At 39.1% G+C, this 20,414-nt stretch overlaps 1 protein-coding gene across 1 annotated transcript in view; it reads right to left on the reverse strand.

The window, feature by feature from the left end:
* PCDH15 (protocadherin related 15) overlaps window positions 1–20,414 on the reverse strand; it is an 876,905-nt gene that overhangs the window by 434,942 nt on the left and 421,549 nt on the right. The window contains exon 8 of the mRNA XM_072803740.1: window positions 16,720–16,890. Coding sequence (XP_072659841.1) covers window positions 16,720–16,890 — 171 coding nt within the window. The remainder of the gene's footprint in view (window positions 1–16,719; window positions 16,891–20,414) is intronic.

Raw genomic sequence — 20,414 nt, forward strand, 5'->3', positions numbered from 1 at the left:
AGAAGAATTAAAGTTCAACACAGTGTTGCTCATTTCTTTTTTTTCCTGCAAAGCTGAATTCCATTATTTAATTTCTCTAGTTGTTAATTGGATGAGTCTGGAATCCTTTCTAGGTGAATAGTCATGTTTCCCTCATCAGAGGGTCTTTTATACCTTCAAAAACTCCATTTAACCTATGTATATCTGTTTAAGTCTTTTTTTTTTAAATTTTATTTTATGATAGTCACACAGAGAGAGAGAGAGAGAGAGAGAGAGAGAGAGGCAGAGACACAGGCAGAGGGAGAAGCAGGCTCCATGCACCGGGAGCCCGACGTGGGATTTGATCCCGGGTCTCCAGGATCGTGCCCTGGGCCAAAGGCAGGCGCCAAACCGTGCGCCACCCAGGGATCCCTGTTTAAGTCTTTTTAATGAAAATTCACTTTTTCCTATTTTTCTTGTTTTGGGATTAATCATGACATGATGTTTGAGGACTGAGGGTAAAGAAGGAGGTTTACAGGTCCTTCTGTTTTTTTTATTTTGTTTTGTTTTGTTTTGTTTTCATGCATTCTGACAAAATAAAGACCACTAATTTCCATGCCATTGGTTTCATTAACAGATATGAGTTCTTTCTGAATCTAAACAACACATGGATAGAAATTCAGGATTCAATTATATATATATATATATATATATATGTATATATTTAAAGATTTTATTTATTTATTCATGAGAGACACAGGGAGAGAGAGAGGCAGAGACACAGGCAGAGAGAGAAGCAGGCCCCACACAGGGTCCCAATGTGGGACTTGATCCCGGGTCTCCAGGATCATGACTTGGGCCAAAGGCAGGCGCTGAACCACTGAGCCACCCAGGGATCCCCAGGTTTCAATTATATTTAAGATAATTGAGGTTCTCTCCACTTGGGGTAGACATACATACAATCTGTTCTGGCTAAGGATGGATTCTGGACACTGGTTAAAATGCCTAAGATTGGGATCCCTGGGTGGCGCAGCAGTTTGGCGCCTGCCTTTGGCCCAAGGCGCAATCCTGGAGACCCGGGATCAAGTCCCACATCAGGCTCCCGGTGCATGGAGCCTGCTTCTCCCTCTGCCTGTGTCTCTCCCTCTCTCTCTTTCTCTGTCTGTATGACTATCATAAATAAATTTTAAAAAATTAAAAAAAAATAAAAAATAAAATAAAATAAAAATAAAATGCCTAAGATTAAAAATTTTCCTTAGAGGTCATCCCTCCATATGCCTCTTCACATAATGGGGAGAACTGGAACCTGAAGTATTGTTTATGATATGAATTTTTGAATAGTTTGTAATGATGATGATGATGGTGATGTTGATGATGATGGTGATGATGTGTGTGTGTGTTTGAGAGAAAGAGAGAGAGAGACCTCTCCTCAAACCTACAGAAGTTGATGAATATTCCATTATGCAAGAATGCAAGTGTTATTGACAGAAGCTCTAATAACAAATAAAAGGGTGAGAATGGACTAACTAGTCTAAACTTCTCTGGTAAAATGTGAACATTGTTACTCATATTAAACTTGTTAAAGCAGATCAAGATGGTGAAAGATAAAACTCCACTAACTGAAAGGTATAATCACCAAAACCAAAAGTCAGCCTGCATAATTGATTGTTTTAGGACATGACTAAGCACACTCTTGGCATAATTCAAAGATGCTTACCTGAAAACAAGAATAAAAACAAACACACACTCATACTACTCATCTGAGAATTACACACCACATTTTTAATTACTCTATTGGATCTCAGGATTTCTGGATCACTGGTATTATTTTGACACAATAAAAATATAAATTCCTAACTTTAACTTCTACTATTAGTGATGATGGCATTGAGGTATGATTATCACTTCAAGATACACATTGCAACATATTCAGATAAAATGATGTGATATCAGAGATATGCTTCAAATCATGGGTGAGAGAAGGATGAGAGGGAATATGGTTGAACCAAGAACGCCCACAGATTGATAACTGAGTAATGACTTCATGGGGGTTCATGTTACCCTTCTCTGTTCTTGTATATTTGAAAGTTTCTGTATTAAAAAACACAAATCCTTAGGCCCCGTCCTGGACATACTGAATCAAAATTCCCTAGGGCAGAAGCCTCAAGCTCTCAGGTCTCACCCAAAACATATATAACCAGATTCTGGGGGTTGGGGATGCATATTAACAAACTCATTACATGACTCTATGACCCAGTTATAATGCTAATTGGTTGTGTCCAGAATATGAGTCTTCCATCATTCTTTTGCACAAAATCAACTTGAGTATTTCTTTAGGGACCATCATGAATACAGTCCCCTGTCTCAGAATGATTTCTTTGGAAACAGACTCAGGTGGATTGGTACATAGAGAATTTATAGGGGGATAAACCTGAAAAGGAATAAGGAAGCAGGATTGGGCAGAGTTAGGAATTGAGAAGCATTACCATCCAAGTGGACACAACAAAACCAGAAATCTCAAGGGGCTACTTTCTAAAATTTCACACATTCAGACCAGATGACTGGATTTTTGCCCCTTGTCCAGTCCTGTTGACAAGCCATTGAATGTGGTGCTCCCAGAAATGAGGTATGAGATTGGGGGAAGTGACTCTCCTTGAACAAAGGACGATCGCTGTCGAAGCACTCAGTAGCTAACACCTGGTGAAGGGGTAGTTAGGAAGGGGGGAATTCAGTACCTCTTTCCTGAAGGGGACACCAAGAAGATGATGCTTTATGGTATCCAATGTATCTAAGAGGAGCCCAAATATTTTTACTGGATTATTTTTTTCTGATCTTGCTTCATTTTTTTCTCATATGCCCTATTAAATCAACACAGCAATGCTGCAATGGCCATTACAACAGCCACATTGTGGTTTTGGGTTGTTTTTGTATTGCCCAAATTAAATACTAGTCTTCAGCTAAAATATAAAACCAATGTCTTTGAATTTCCTTCAAAATCAACACAACACACTGATTGTCTTAGCGACAGACTACCTGTAACTGCTCAGAGGGTGACAATTAGCAGTCTGGATTTACAAGTAATTGTTTTTGTGATTTACTTCAAGCTGATATTTACTGTTCAGATCCATGAACCCTGCTCTCTATTCATCCACTTCCATAAGTGTGGAATTGATTACTGCTTCAAGATAGTCAATGCCAGGTCTGTTATTTATGTGGGATCCATAGCTGTTAAGTGTTGTTGTATCCAGAAAAAGAAGTGTAACATATAAAAGCGTGCGTGATGTGTACTTCAGTTCTGTTACTACGGATTCTGAGTTTTTTTTTTTTTTTTTTTTTTCGGATTCTGAGTTTTAATGATTCTTTGTTGTGATCAGAAACTTTATATAACACGTCTCACACAAAGGAGGCATTCCACTCGTTGGCTCTTCCTCTGGCCTCAGGCCACTCTTTGAGAAAATATTACAAGTTATTTTTTTTTTACAACTTATTTAACTTAAAAAGAGTAGACATTATTTTCCCCTGCTTAAATTTAATCCAGTTACATATAAGTAATAAAAAAAAAAGAAAAAAATTGAATAATGTATTTGCCCTAGCTTCTATTCTACTACGGTATTGAGGCTTGAGAGAAAAGTTCCTTTGGAACTAGCACAGCTCTTGGCTCAGAGCTGCTCTCACCACCTGCCTAGCAGGTGAGCAGCACAGCAGCAGGGCAATTACCCTTCAGAGACTTTCTTCTGGGTGACTTCTTGCTGTCCCTCCAATAGGAATCCCTTTATATGTTTTCTTTCCCCAGAGAAAAATGCCTCACTCTAGAATGATATAAATACAGATACAGATATAGATACAGATGTAGATATAGATGATGATATAGATATAGATATAGACAGAGATATAGAGAGAGAATCCCCTTATGCTCTTTTATCCCTAATAGGTGCGAGCACCTGAAACCCCTCTGCAGATTTCCTCGTGTAGTAACGCACTTCTATTTCCTAGTGAAAATAACGAGAACTCCAAATCTAGAGCAACAGAACTGAAAGTCGCATCACACATACTTTATACGACTAAATGTAATTTATAAGGACACAATGTGAGTTATCAATCTGGTATATACACTCCTTAAACAATATGTGGTATAAAATTGCTTCTGAACACAGAAAACATTTATAACTTAAGTGTTCAATCCAAGAAGTTCCTTATTTATGACACTGCATATCAAAGCAACCAGACTGAGAAATAAGCATTCTGAGTAGGAAGGGATGTTTAAAATAACTCTTGAACACAATGCATGCATGCCATGCTGATAAATGCAAACACTTTTATATGACCCTCAAATCAAATTAAAGAGACGCTTCCTGGCAGAGACATTCTTAAATCATTCTACATTTCCTCCTTTTTCTCTCATGTGAAAATGTCACCTTAAGAATAATTTTTTAGGAATGAGGGTTGTGTGTATGCGTGTGCTTTACTCCGAGTCTCTTTCAGATAAATCGTCTGCCAAGATTTTACCGACAATGGATTTAAAGTTCTTCGGGACAAAAAATAAAAAAAATAAATAAATAAATAAATAAAGTTCTTTGGGCATTTATTACAACTTTTTGACACTATCAGTGAAAATGTCTGCAGTACCTAAAATAATCATTCTTTGATTATCTTGATATAGAAGGTCTGTTTTCAATTTCATTAAGATGAAAACAGCTATCAAGTGTGTTACTTACTAACCGATACCATTGTCTCACCTTAAATCATCAACATTGCCACAAAACAGCTGCAAGCTTCAACAAATTCCCACTGAAAACACAACAGAGCTCTTATAAATTTTATTCACCTTTCTCTAGCAACTGGAAATGCACAAAACCCTACTATCAATCCATATGGATGTGTTGTTGTTTAAAGAAAATCTACCGCAGGGAGGGTTGTCAGGAAAGGTCTCTTTGAGGACGTGATACTTTTTTCCTGAAACCTGGATTTGATTGATGAGAACGTGTCAACCACTGGAAGGTCTGAAAGACGTGTTTTATAACGGAGTGAACGGCAGACTTTGGACATGAGAAGAAACTCAGAAGTTCCAGAAACAGGATAAAAGTCCTGGCACAAGAACAACAAAGACGGGGGAGTTAAATTATGTGTGGCCTTGTAAGGCATATTCCACCACTGGGATTTTATTCTCACCATAATCAGAAGTCATTGGAGTATTTTAAGCACAGACGTGACTTGAGTTGATTGATGCTTTTGAAAGATCACCCTGACTGCAGGTGAAGGATGGGCTGTAGGAAGCGACGGCGGAAGCAGGGACTGGAGGTTACAGTGGCTTATGTGAGATTTCCTCGGAAGATTTTGAAGGCATATGACCTAACGTCATCCGGGGAGTCAATAAATCAGGTGTTTTTCCCATGATCTATTTTTCCTATTCCTTCCTTTGAGTGTCTTTGCAGATGATATTAGTAAATAAATTACAAGTCAGAAGGATGACTATTAGGCCACCTACAAATCAAAGGGGTCTCTGCTGTGGTAGCAGAGAAATAATATGCTTTCAGAAGAAGCCTTACCAAAAAGCCAGCTCCACACCCTTGATGTTTCTGAAAAATGAAGCTGTATGTGTAAAATTTTACAAGCTGTATTTATCACACTTCCTAGTATTATTTACTTAATTATTTTCCTGGTGACCTCACTGAGTTGAACTCCCTGTTTTATAGTCATCTTGTAGCCCCGCATACATCTCAAGACAGTTTGAACTATTGAGCTACATTAGCATGCCCTTCATTATTAATTATTATCAAGAGGAACTAAATGAAGGGATATGTGACACAATGTTGATTTTGCTCATAAGAAAACATACCAGATGAAAATGTGCTTCTTAGAGGAGAAAAATTTTCACATAGGTATTTTTTAAACTCGTTTTCAAGTAATATTGATGCAAAATTCCAAAACAGAAAAAAAGATAAATAGGGGCGCCTGGGTGGCTCAGTTGGGTGTCTGACTCTCAGTTTCAGTTAAGATCATGATCTCAGGGTTGTAAGATTGAGCCCCGCATTGGGCTCTGCACTGAGCAGGGAGTCTGCTTCTCCCTCTGCCCCCTCCCCTTCTAGCATTCTCTCTCTATATATTTAATCTTTAAAAAAGGGAGAGAGATACTAAATTTAGGTGCATTCAAAAAAATTTAGGTGCATTCATACAAAGACACACTATGCAGCTATTATTTTTACGCAGTCATTCATTAAGATATATTTCATGAAAATAAAAATCTCAATTCATTCCAATAAGTAAATATTTACTGATTGTCTTACATTTGAGGCACTGTTCTAGGAGTTTGGGTAACATAGCAAAGAAGATAGGCAAGGTCCTTTTCATAGAGTATGAAGAGTTTTGAGGAACCAGACAGACATTAATCAATCAAACAAATAAATGTCCAAAAATTTTCCACATAGAAAAGTGATTTGCAGAAAATAAAACAAGGTCACATCTTATTAAATCCATGGGGGAGGCAAGATACATTGTGTGGTCAGGGAAGGCTTCTCTGAGGAGGTGACATATGAGCTGAAACCAAATCACTAAAAGAGCCAGACACAGGACAATATCAGAAGAGAACATTCCAGAAAGAGGCAGAAAAGGGCACATGCCCCCACTGAAAGAGAATGACAGGATAGAGGAGAGAAAGAAGGCCAGGAAGCAGGTGGAGGACTGCCATCAGGGATTGATGCCATCTCATTATGGACTGTGGGGGCTTATAAATAATAGGTATTTATTGCTCACAGTTCTAGAGGCTGGAGGCCCAAGAACAAGGCACTGCCCGGTCAGCGTCAGAACCATGTCGCGGCTCACAGATGGCTCCCTGTGTCCTTCCGTGTGAGAGGCAGGAAGGCTCTCTTGCAAAAGCACCCTAATCACATTCATGGTGGCTCTGCCCTGGACCCAATCACCTCTGAACAGCATCACACTGGTAAACAGGTTTGTTCATGTGAGTTTGGGGGTTTACGAGGATTCAGTCTACACAGCTGGTAATAAAAGGCTGGGAGGACTGTAATAAGCATGATAGGAAGACACTGACACAGTCATTTAGTGAGGAACTATCACAGCATCGAAGTAGGAAAGTGACATATCTGATGTCTTTTTTTCAAAAAAATACCATTATGACTAGATTTCAGGAAGATGTAACAGCTGACTGCCGTGGACTCTAGGCGAGAATTTGTCATGGTTTGATTGTGTATTTGCCTTACATGTGTGGGTTGACCCAGGATCTATTTCCCCTTCTTAATAGTATCTCTGTCTTAGAGAAATTACCTTTGCCTACTGGACACTTTCATCAGGGACTCTATTAGGGTTGTCCAGGGAAACAGAACAGGACAAAATATGGTGTTTGTGTGCACTTCTCTCCAGAAAGAGGGAGACAGGGACACCCGGGTGGCTCAGTGGTTAGCATCTGCCTTCGGCTTAGGGTGTGACCCTGGGGTCCTGGGATCAAGTCCCATGTCAGGCTCCCTGCATGGAGCCTGCTTCTCCCTTTGCTTGTGTCTCTACCTCTCTCTCTGTGTGTCTCTCATGAATCAATAAATAAAATTAAAAAAAAAAAAGGAAGAGAGAGACATGGACAGAGAGACACAGAGAGATATTATACAGACATCTATGTCTACCTATTTATATATATTTATATATAGAAAGATTCATTTTATTTATTTTTAAAAATATTTTATTTATTTATTCATGAGAGAGAGAGAGAGAGAGAGAGAGAGAGGCAGAGACACAGGCAGAGGGAGAAGCAGGCTCCCTGCAGGGAGCCCGGTGTGGGACTCAATCCCAGCACTCCAGAATCAGGCCCTGGGCCGAAGGCGGCGCTAAACCACTGAGCCACCCAGGGCTTCCCCAGAGAGATTCATTTTAAGGAGGGGGTTTGTGCCACAATAGTGGAAGCTACCACGTCCAAAATATGCTGGGCAAGTCAGACAGCTGGAGATCCAGGGAATAGTATTACAGTTTGAAACCAAAGACACCTGCTGGCAAAATTCCCTCATCTTTGGGGAAAGTCAGTCTTTAATCCTAAAACCATCAACTGATTGGATGAGGCCCACGCATATTACAGAGGGTGATCTGTTTACTGGAAGTCTACTCATTTACATGTTAATCACCCGTGAAAAATGCCTTCAAAGCAACATCCAGACACATTTCACCAAGTATGTGGGTCCCATAGCTGAGCTAAGTTAACACATAAAAGTCACCATCACAGGCTCTATCCCTTCTAGACAAAGAGCGAGAATGTGGTTCAAGCTACATCAAGCAGGTGCTGTCTCCTCCAACTACACATCTGAGTATGGGGTCACAAAAGTCCCTCCTGTCCCCTAGTCAGACGCAAACCACACGATCTACCCACAACACACAGTTTTGTCTTGTGCTTTCCCATCTCCATTATAAACCCCTTTAAACAGGCCACCACGGGATTCTAGGAGGCGCCAGTGAATATCCCTCACATCACTTTGATAGGAGTCAGAGTCCTTGGGTTTGTTTGAAAACAACAACCACCACCCACAAACCTGAATTGCCATCAGCAGGCTCCAGATATTTGGAAAGGCATACATCAGATTACTAATGGACATCCCGGAAATCGATCTTTGAGGATTGCTGGGTTCCAATGTTTAATGTGTATAATAATAATAATAATAATAATAATAATAAAAATTCCTCACAATTTACAATTAGCCACCGGTCCTTTTAAAGTGAAAATAAATAATACAAAAATGTCTAAATTAGCATGTGTAACTAAAGCAGAATTTTAAATATTGTACAGAATGGACGTCCTATTTTTAATGGCAGCTGAAGACCAGAGGCACCTCTGCAGAACAGAAGGCTTTCGTGGGACAATTTGAAAGACTTTATTGAATCCATTGTTTTTGTATTCATAAAAGGAGCAGGATACTTGCTCCCCTGGTGCACTATTACGATCTGATCCATTGATATATTTTTGGCTCGCAGAATTACCTTGTGGCATTTTGCATCAGCCGCTGCCTCTTCCCAAAGCAATAATACACGACATAATTAATTCAGCACAAGTGGGGACTGTGCCAAATCTGTTTATTTAAAAAAAAATGAACCTACTGTTCTTCTCCATAAAGGTACTGAATTTTTTTTAAAGGACCGTACTGAATTACTTACGAATAACACAATCAGAACATACACAATTCAGTGTCTAAAGCTGGAATTTCACTTAAAAATAGCTAGACATTTAACAACTAGTGTGAATTAGCGACTTCCTCCCATGAGTCTCTGAGTAAAGACACAGCCCAGTAAAGGGAACTCCAGGGCAATGATCATATCAGGGGCTAATAACTAACTCCCTACTCTGCTAGGAACAAGTTAAGCGTGCTGCATGAATCTTCTTTTCTCACAGAACCCCCTATATTAGATATTATTGATGCCATTTTAGAGAAGACAAATTCAAACTGGGATTTAGAGATATTAAGGAGTGTTTGCAACAGCACGCAGGGTTCACACTGGACTCCAGGTTCTCACGGACTGTCCTACATCTGTAAACTGTCCCTCAGGGTCCCAGAAAAGATGTTCATGCAGTTATAGGCATCACACCCAAGGGGAATGCCACTGTCTCTTCTCTTTATCGCTTTTCCATAGGAAAACTCATCTCCAGTGTTCATTTAAAATACAATCTCTTCACCAAGAAGAGTCCGACTTCCCTTTTACTGAGACAAGAAGTGACTTTTTCCCTCTAACTGATGTGAATAATAAACTCAATCCCTCCTATTGTGTTTCATTAACTGTTCCAAATATTGGAAAATATCTTCACACTGTCTTATCCATGGAGATACAATCACAGTTGAGCCTCTTCAATGTAAATTTTGGCCAGTGATTAAAAGGACAATCGATTCTTTTGCTCACTTATAATTTCACGTGGCACGTTCAGAATTACCACAACGTGATGCCTTAGTCGATGTACTATTTGCTAAGTTCTAGTTTCTGTTTGTGTGTTTGGCTTTTAGCTAGTGTTTCTCCATTGGATCTGTAGCTTCTTTGATCATTTATGGGTGGTGGCGTGTGCGCGTGAGGCCGTTGGCGAGGGAATGGCCTGGTCGTGCTGCAGTACGTTCACTCTACATGTATTATTTATCATTGTCCCCTTCAACCTACTGTGACAGTCTCCTCATTAAAAGGTTATGGGAAGTTTGGCAGTTGCCAATTGTTTCTTAATCCATCAACATGTTGCCTTAGAAAGAGCTCTGCAGATCGTATTTTGAAAAACTGTCCTAAAGACTGAGAGGAGATACCATTTAATATTTGGAACGTTGCTGAAAGGAAAAGGAGATATTACGAACAATGTGCTGGGACAGTTATAAACTGGAACCGCTATGGCAATGGAGAAATACGCTTACGTTACCTAGAGTACCTATTAGACTTGACGGATAATGACCAAGTACAGCTTGCCACTCTCTTCATATTTGAAAATACCGTAAGTGTGTTAAATATTTATATGTATTGTGGCTGATTTTTGGATAATATATACTGAAAAATACTTCTACACCCAAGTTCCACATCATCTACATTTATAAAACATACATATATGCTGTTTACATATGCATATTTTTTATAAAAACACTCCCATTGTGAGCAAAAAGGCAAGAGCCATGCTTGTTTATATTTTTATCTACTATCTCAGTGCATAGTATGTATTTATCAAAATTTTAATTGATGGATGAGTCCAATTGAACACTTACTGAAAAATTACTATGCAAAGCAGGTGCATGGCACACTAGGGTATAATGACCAATAGGAAATTAAAGATTGCATGGTCTAGTGAGAAAGAAATGGGCAGACAACTATGTAGCACACTACAAGTTTGGGATTTCCAATAGGAGTACATAGGAAGGTGGAAAGACTTAAATCTGGGGTCCCGGCACGTCCGATTAACTGAGATGAGCCTTGAATAACAAATATAAGCTTAGTATATAGAACAGAGTGGAGAGAAGAGAGGGTGGTTCTCAGAGAAGTTCAGAAGCGAAGCTCTGCATTGCTAGGCAGGTTGCGCTAGGCAAGTTACAAAACATGAGACTCGAAGTGTTGGATGTAAAATTACTCTAAGTGACATGCTAAAAGCTGTGGAGCCCATTTGGTCTAGGATGGAAATATTGAAGCTTTTTTATTTTAACAGTGAAAGATCAGATCAGAATTATATTTCAAAAACATAACGGCCTTCAGTGAGATGATGGTCAGGGGTCTAGAGTTAGGAGTATGCCTTTTTTTTAAAAAGAATTTATGTATTTATGTACGTATTTATTTATTTAATAGCATGAAAGCTGGGAAGGGACAGAGGCAGAAGGAGGGGGAAAGAATCTCAAGCAGGCTACCTGCCGAATGGGAAGCCTGATGCAGGCTCAATCCCATGACCATGACTTGAGCCAAAATCAAGAGTCAGAGACTCAGGCAACTGAGCCACCCAGGCCCCCCATGGGTATGTCTTCCAAATTGTACTTTGGCAGTGAAACTAGGCATCACATATATATGAGTGACATCTCATAGACAGTGCGGAAGGGAACTGTGGCAACTGATCCAGTTTGGGATGGGGGCAGTAAAGTTAAGATCTGAATCCACAATGGTCCCAAGGGTGACAAGAGGTGACACAAGAGAAGAACAAATGCATTAAAAAGAGTAATGAGGAAAAAAAAATAAAAAAAAAAAAGAGTAATGAGGCATCTGTGGAAAACACAGGTAAAAATATCTATAAAAGGTGAGAAATGCAAGCTTGGAGGTCAGGAAAGATTCCAAGTCAGAAAACACCTCCACCACATACAGATCATCCCTATTTGAAGAAAAATAGAACCCCCCCGGTAGAGGTTTGATGAATCTTAGTGAACACTATGGTGGAAAAAAAATTAAGGGATAGAAGTCTGGAAAATTGCTAAGATTTAATAAGCAAATAATAATAATAATAATAATAATAAAGCAAATATATAGGTAAAAATTCAAGCAGAGAGGTTTAATTGGAAAAAAAAAAAGTCATCAAAGATGTAGGAGATAAAACACAGGGCTATGAAGGGGAGGAGAAGAGCCAGTAGTTTCATAAAAGATGAGAGGAGGACATTCCTGGATCATTTAACGAGCATGGGTGGAGAGGAGGTTATCAATGTTGTACATCACTGCAGGTCACCGCCACTCCTGTAATAACTGGGAAAGCCTCCCTGGAAGGAGAGAGCATCATAAATACGGCGGAGGAGCTGGCTTTGACAGTTACGTCCAAACCAGTGTTCTCTGAGTCAATTATAGTACATGTGCTGTGGTTAGGCGGTCCTGGGGCCCAACTCAACTGGGATGAGGGAGCTCATTGCAGCGTGGATCCTAGCTACTGGATGGCTTTTCTCGCAAGCACTCACACTAAAATACTGGAATCTTCATGGCAAAATAAAGGGAGGTCACATCTAGTAAACACGTCAATATTATCATATTAATACTATGGTTTTCCTCTCTAGGGGCAAATTACTGAGCAAAATACAACCAACCAACCAAACAGTATCAATTGTTCAGTCATGAAAGAAAGTGTGAGCATCTGCTGTATCTTGATGCTTCAACAGAAAACAGAGAGAGTGGAGCTGTGGGTTCTATGCTCTCCAAATTCTATGGATCTTTTCCATAATACCAGAAAATTTCAACTAGATAGGCGTAATAGCAACTTCCTAGAGTCAGAAAGTAAGAATAAATCCACACACTAAAAAAAAAAAAAAAAAAAAAAAAAAAAAAATCCACACACTATTGGAAGGCATTCATCGCATCTTTTTTTTTTTTTTTTCATTCATTGAATCTTACTTATGTCCTCAATTAGCACACAGTCGATCATGTATTGGGGGCCAGTACATACTTATCAAATTAAAAAAATGAATAATAAGTAGCACAGAATTACATATTGCTTTATTATCCCCCGAAAATCAGATATATATTTGCAAATTCAATATAATATTCATCTTTGTGTTTGTGAAGACATTAATTTTTGCTGAAGACTATTTTCTGTTGTAGAAAAAATGTATAAAACCTTTATTAAATAAGTTCATTGTTAAACACGTGATTGTTTGTCTTTAATAAATAGCAGATTTTTATTTTTATTATATCCTGTTTCATGAGTTAAACAGTGTTCCAGATTTCCTTTTAAAAGTTTTTCTGAGCTCATAAATTCCGCATGCATTGTGGTGGAGCTAAGAACGGTTTTTCAAGTCAAGAATACCACTGAGGTAATTGGTGGAAAATTTCACATCAACACAGAAGGTGAGCAGGTGTCAAAGCTTTCAAAATTTGAAGAATTAGTTCAGAAAAGGATCAGCAAGTATGTAATTACAGTCATCATGTCTTGTTTAGCTGACATAAATGGTTAGTTCTCTCGCTCTGAAAAGCAAGATTTTATTTATTGAAACTTCCAGAAATTTTAGCAAAATAGGTAAAGGAAACTTTGGAAAAAATGATTTTTTTAAAAAATCGAAAGGACAGACATAAATGAAGCATTTTGAATATGAAACTCAAAACTGAGCTCCGGTTCTCAAACCTAGTGAGCCGAGGGGGATCCAGCGTGCAGAGAAGCATCAGAAAACCTGATGCCAGCACTCTGGCACAGTTCATTTTCCGACAATTGCCAGAAAAAGATTTCCTTCCCCAGATGCTCTTACAATGTGACTCTACACTCCTCGTATCAGAGGATGGTACCTACTATTAGCCCTTGAATCTGGCAGGGGTTTACCTAGAATAGAAGTGACGCTGCAGATTGCAAGGCCAGTTCCTAAAAGTTCTGCGTAATTCCCTTGGGAAGCTAGTTCTGGAACCCTACAGCCTCGGGGAGACCGCAGGGAGTGGGGGTGAAGCTCCAGCTCGCAAGCCTGGCTGGGGCTCCAGGCAACGATCAGAACCCACTTGTTAACAGAACCATCCTAACACCAGTACACAGGCCTCAGGTGAGGAGCCTCAGCAGAATGACAGGGTCCCCTCAAATCTGCCCAAACTGCAGCTTTTAGGAGCAAATTTAAAAAATAGTAATTTGAGGCCACTGAGTTTTGATCATGCTTTTATGCAGCGATTGATAATCAGAACAAGTGCCTGATTTTGCAAGTAAATATATTTAGCATTTCCTATATGGGAATAAAAATACACCCCTTATTAAAGAAATATTTGCCGTTAGTATTCAAATATGTAAAATTAAAGTTTTCCATTTCACAGAATGTAAAAGACAGAGTCGATCGGTTAAAAGGGATGATGAAGCATAAAGTTTGATCATTCTGGATTTTATAGCATAACATTCAAGATACATGATCTTACAAGAAAACAGATTTTCCTTATTAGTTGTAAGGTTATAAGAAAGTTACATGACCTCTGTATCTCAGAGATCTCATCTACCAAGTGGCCATGATAATGGTAGCTACACTCCAGGATTCCATGAGAGTTTACCCCGGTTCATGACAAACTGAACAATCTGTATAATCATTAGTCACTAGAATCATTTGTTTTTATTCCCCCGAATCTGGAGCGTGGTCTCATCTATACGGTGAAACCACATAGGAGTGAGAGAGATGTTTAGTCTCCCCTCTGGAAGAGAGAGGAAGGGATGCTCTGAGATGCTTTATAAAGTCAAAATACCCTCTGCTTGCCAGGCAATGACCTCTGTCGCTTCTCACAGGCCATCAAGTACATTTTTTTTTAAGATTTTATTTATTTATTCCTGAGAGACACACAGAGAGAGGCAGAGACACAGGCAGAGGGAGAAGGAGACTCCCTGTGGGGACCCCGATGCAGGACTTGATCCCAGGACTCTGGGATCACAAGCTGGTTCAGAGGCAGACACTCAACCACTGAGCCACCCAGGTGCCCCATCAAATACATTTAAAGTCACCACACTGAGCTACCGTCACCAGTCACTGTGTCACTATGTCCCTTCTCTTGAGACCTCTTTGGTATACAGCTATATACACTAACTCAACAATAAATCAATACTAAAAATATTTCCTTATAATTCCTTATAATTAAGTCTTTCAAAGAAAAAAAAATAAGGTTCACTATCATTAATAGTCTTTCCACAAAATCACATCACGACATATAACTTTAGGTGATCTACAACTATTTGTCGACACAATTGTCGACAACACGATGATCTACTACTATTTGTCAACACAACTGTCTATTGTGGACACAATGTCTACATTACCCTTTCTGTCCTCAAAATTACTCCCTTAGCTGAAAATGTATGTTATTTTCTTCATTAAATGAACATCATAACATTTATTCTTTTTTTTCCTCCCCCTTGCATTTTTTATTCAGATAAGCCAACTAGACCTACAGTTATTTATGTTGGAAGAGACAACAGCGAATCTCATCCGTGTAAGATCTATTAGATCTTAAAATAAGGTTCAGATGTGCAACATTGGATAAGAACTTATAGAAGTGCATAGAATGCAATGACATTTATATTCAGGAGAAGGAATTTATTTTTTTTTGATACTTTAACCATCTCAAATATGGAGCGGATACTCCAAACCACAGCTTTTACACATTTGAGGGAAAAAAAAAAATCAAATATCTTCTCACAAATTCTGACATCATGAGCCACGTTACTAAAACCCAGAAAGCTAAATGTCACCCAGAGGAATAGTAAAAACGTTCACCTCCTAGGAATATGGCTTCTCTAAAAGAGAATTGATATATATATATTAAATCTATATTATTTCATATTAATATATAATACAATACATTAATAATTAAATGTTCAATATATTATATATGTAGATTACATGTACATATTTAATTTAATATATTATGCATGTATTTTATATATGTATTTTACATATATAATATATTAAATATGCATTACATATTATAAATATACTTTATTTATAAAATATATAGATATTTATATATTCATATATTATATATTTATAATATAGATATATTTATATATTATATAAATATTTAATTTAATATATTATATAGATATTTTACATATATTAAATATGTATTATGTATTATGAATATATTATATATGTCTTTTAATATATTGTATATGTATTTTTTACTTTTAAGGGAGAAATTGATATTTTAGTTTAAGCAGGATATCTATTTGCCCTCTTCCAGGTACAAATATTCATTACCCAGGCAGGTCTGAGGTGTGAATTCCATGCTGACAGCAACATATAGCTCTATTAGAATCGTAAAACACAGAGGCAAAACAAAAACGAAAACAAAACAGAGGCAGAATCAAGTGTGCAAGATGCATATTCATGCCTTACTTTTCTGCTTCTTTAAAACAGATCTCTAAGGCATAGATATTTGCATTCAGGATTCACTAGCTTCCACCTCCAAACGGCCAAACGCAATCCCCAATAACACTGAAGGACACTAAGAGGCTGACAAGTACCCTGTTGACCTGTGTGTCTTCTGACTTAGGATTGTATGTGTGTTTACTTGGTGAATTTAAGGAAATGCTGAAGTTATTTCTTTGAATTTCCTAGACTACGTTGGCTACTGAACTCTGTTATGATTGATAGTTGGAAGAAAATAAAATAATCCATGTCAAACGAATGGCTGTTTCAAGAGGCACTTTGGATTTTGTAAATGATGCGGGGAGGCATGGTGGCCAAACTTGGCCATACTCTCTGAAAATGGTGTCAGACATAAATACCTTTCAACACTCATATAGCCAATTTTGCTCTCCCCACCTAATGTGTCTGCAAAATATTTGAACAGGATCTCACTGAGGTTAAGGAGGTATCAGGCAAGGAGAAAGAATGTGAGCACATTTACCGGAGTTCTCAATTCAGGGATGGCAGCTTGGTAGGTGAGAGGGCGACAATCACGAGTGTTTGGCACGAGGACACAGGGAAGAAACATCGGACCCAAGTCATCGCCATCCAGAATATCCACGGTGAGAGTGGTGGTGGTGGTTCGTCGCTCATTCAGATTTTGTGCACGATCCTGTGAGAGACAAAAAAAGGAAAAGAAAAGAAAAAAAGAAAAGAAAAGAGAAAAGAAAAGAAAAGAAAGAAAAGAAAAGAAAAGAAAAGAAAAGAAAAGAAAAGAGAAAAGAAAAGAGAAAAGAAAAGAAAGAAAAGAAAAGAAAAGAAAGAAAAAAGAAAAGAAAAGAAAAGAGAAAAGAAAAAAGAAAAGAAAAGAAAAGAAAAGAAAAGAAAAGAAAAGAAAAGAAAAGAAAAGAAAAGAAAAGAAGAAACAAAAAAAACAATGAGATGGACTTAACATTCCCTTCAGCTTGACTAGACCACAGACAAGTTTCTTCCCAATTATAGGTCCAGACCTCTCGTATTTACCTTATTTAAAGGTAAATACCTTATTTATACCTTATTTATGAAAGAGACAGACGGACAGAGAACGCACATGAGCAAGGGGAGGAGCAGATGGAGACACAGTCTCCCCACTAAGCAGGGAGCCCGATGTGAGGACTCAATCCCAGGGCCCTGAGATCATGACCCGAGCCCAAGGCAGATGCTTCACCAACTGAGCCACGCAGGCATCCGAGCATTTACTTTAGAAAACTTGCAACTGTAAATCCTTTCTCTGCTCTTCGAGATGACAATCTTTCTCCAGCTCCAACATCTGTTGGTTTTACAATCCAGCACTTTCTCTAGGACCTGAGGGCCATCCCTTTGAAATGGAATCACCAAAGAAGAGCCCCAGTCCCTGTGCAGGACAGGAGCCTAATGTCCACAGGAAGCTTACTCCAAGTTGTGAAGCTCGCTCCCACCCTTGAGGTACAACATGATCTCACTCCTCCTGTAGGAGGCCAATGAGCAAACACAGCTGCCCGTGATTCCTGCACCCCACTCCCACCCCAGCTCTCTCTTTGTTTTCTAACGATATTCCAAGCAACTTAAATTTTAGGAGCACCTGGGTGGCTCGATCAGTGAAGCATCTGCCTTTGGCTCAGGTCATGATCTCAGGGTCCTGGGATCGAGTCCCCACATTGGGCTCCCTGCTCAGCAAGGAGTCTGCTTCTCCCTCTGCCTCTCCCCCTGCTCATTCTCTCTCTCTCAAATAAATAAAATCTTTAAAAAAATAGAAAAATCTTTTCTTTTTTATTGAAGCAGAGTTGACATACACTGTGGTGTTAGTTTCCTATGTAGAATAGAGTGATTCAACATATAATGTTACTCTGCGCTCACCACACATGCCGCTACCATCTGTCACCAAACAGCACTTCTCTAAAATCATTGACTATATTCCTTATGCTGTGCCTTTTATTCCCACGGCTTATTAATTCCATAACCAGAAACTTGCGTCTCCCACTCCCCCTCGCCCATTTTGCCCATCCCCCACTCTTCTGGCAACCACCATTTTGTTAAAGAATCTTAATTGGCATGAATTCATGGATTTATGTTAAATCTTAAAAACCACGGCTGGCTTATCAAACCTACCACTTTAAAATTGTGATTGCTCAACCATGAAGTTTTACAAAAGACCAAATCAACCTAAGTTCATAAAAAAAAATATTAGATAAATGACAGTTTTTGATGTGGTATGGGTGTGGCAAAATGTTTTAATACCCAGAAGCACTATTTCTCCACTTGCGTGCCACCCAGTCTTACCCCATATCGATGTCATCACCAAGTCACTGTACTAGACAGGGGAGCATTCATCTTAACTCTTTTTTTTTTTAGTCTGTCCACAACAAATCTCCCTGTCCTCTGCTTCTTTGGGCCATTGTTACTACTCCATCCCATGGATCCAAGTGCATGAGGGTGGGTATATGTATAATCACCAAAATACATAATGTAGACTTTCATCTCACATTGTCACCAGCCAGATCCTAAGACCTCATCTTGACAGCCCACCTGCTTGTACTCACCGACCTTTCCCTGAGCTCTTTTCTCCAGCTTCTCTCTTAACTCAAATGGAAACCAGAAACCACCCTTCAAGTGATAAGACCTGCCCTGACAAGACCTGCAGCTGGCCCCAACCACCCCCACCAGTTTGAGCAGAACCCCCTGACTCGAACCTGTGTACGTGGACCATGGCATGACCTCTAGAAGGGCGGATGACTGCATTTACCTCATTTGAATACTAAAATCTCCCCACCCCAAGGAGGAGCACAATATACAGTGTGTGTGCAGACAGGTTTCCTTGAGGCTCCTGTGTCACCTCCTGCTGGCCTTTACATATGATGGCAAGGCACCCTGTGGACATATTCATCCTAACCCTAAATGAAAGGAACACAGCCACCCTTTGGAATTCATTCTCTGCAATCTCCTTATTTGCTTCAAATACAGTTTTCTTTGCGTGACAACTCACCTGGTGCAGTTTCTGACTCACCAAGGGGCCAACTCACATTGGTTTGGTTACAATATTGAGAGAAGACATTGCTTAAAAAGTCTTGATCTATAGAGTATGAGTTTTTACTTGGAAAAAAAAAATACTAAAGAAGCTTCTGTCAGGGAAGGAAAATAATTTTCTTTCCACCCTTCTAGCTTCTTGGCTGAGACCCCATATAATAGAAAATAGATTAGCAGGAAATAACCCCAAACAGTTTTTTTTTTTTTGTTTTTTGTTTTTGTTTTTTTTTTTTTGTATACAGAGATACCAGGAAAACGGAATAACTCTCCCAAATGGCCCAAGCTATCACTTTAAATAGCATCTCCAGCCAAACCCTAGGAATATGTGGGGGGCAGGGGAGAGTCAGGTTTTCAAAGCACAGGAAATGCAGGAGTGGTGGTCCTGCAGATGCCTGTGGGAACTTCTCCAGATTTAGTCATGCCCTTCGGATGCCCTTGCAGGTGGAGACTTCTGTGCAAGTGCAAACCCCTCTTCCAACAGGGAAGTACCTAGTTTTCAGAGCTTCTCTGTTGTCTGCTGTTGTGAAAACATAATCAGCCCAACCTAATTCTTATGCCAGGGAGGCATATCTTGGGGTGACACATCCTGCTCCTCTTCACTTTTCTATAAACAGACAGATAGTGCTGGAAAATACCAACAGTCTCTCTACACCTGTGGAGATTCCCCACGATCTGTCGTTAGTATGTATGATATAACTTGAGGAGGGAGATGAAAGTAGGTCTCCTGCACATGGCACATTGCCAGCCCATGGAAGTCCTTAGTTCTTCTCCCAGTTTAGAACCAGATTTGATCTTAAAAATTCATCTTAAAACATAGCCCCCGGCAATTCAGATAACCGAAATGAAAAGAACCTTCCGCTTTTTCTAGTAAAAGGCCACTGCTCAAGACTGTTCTAGATAAAAGAAATAATATTCTAAATTGGGAGCAGTATAAATTAAACATAATTATCTGCATGAATATTTTATGTGATTTCCCAAAGTCTGTATTTCCATTCATTGCTATGTGAGAATCCAAGACATATTAGAAACTAACACCCCCCATTCCTTCCTTCCTTCCTTCCTTCCTTCCTTCCTTCCTTCCTTCCTTCCTTCCTTCCTCCCTCCCTCCCTCCCTCCCTCCCTTCCTTCCTTCCTTCCTTCCTTCCTTCCTTCCTT

Source organism: Canis lupus, chromosome 27, assembly GCF_048164855.1.
Source record: "Canis lupus baileyi chromosome 27, mCanLup2.hap1, whole genome shotgun sequence".
Taxonomy (NCBI): domain Eukaryota; kingdom Metazoa; phylum Chordata; class Mammalia; order Carnivora; family Canidae; genus Canis; species Canis lupus.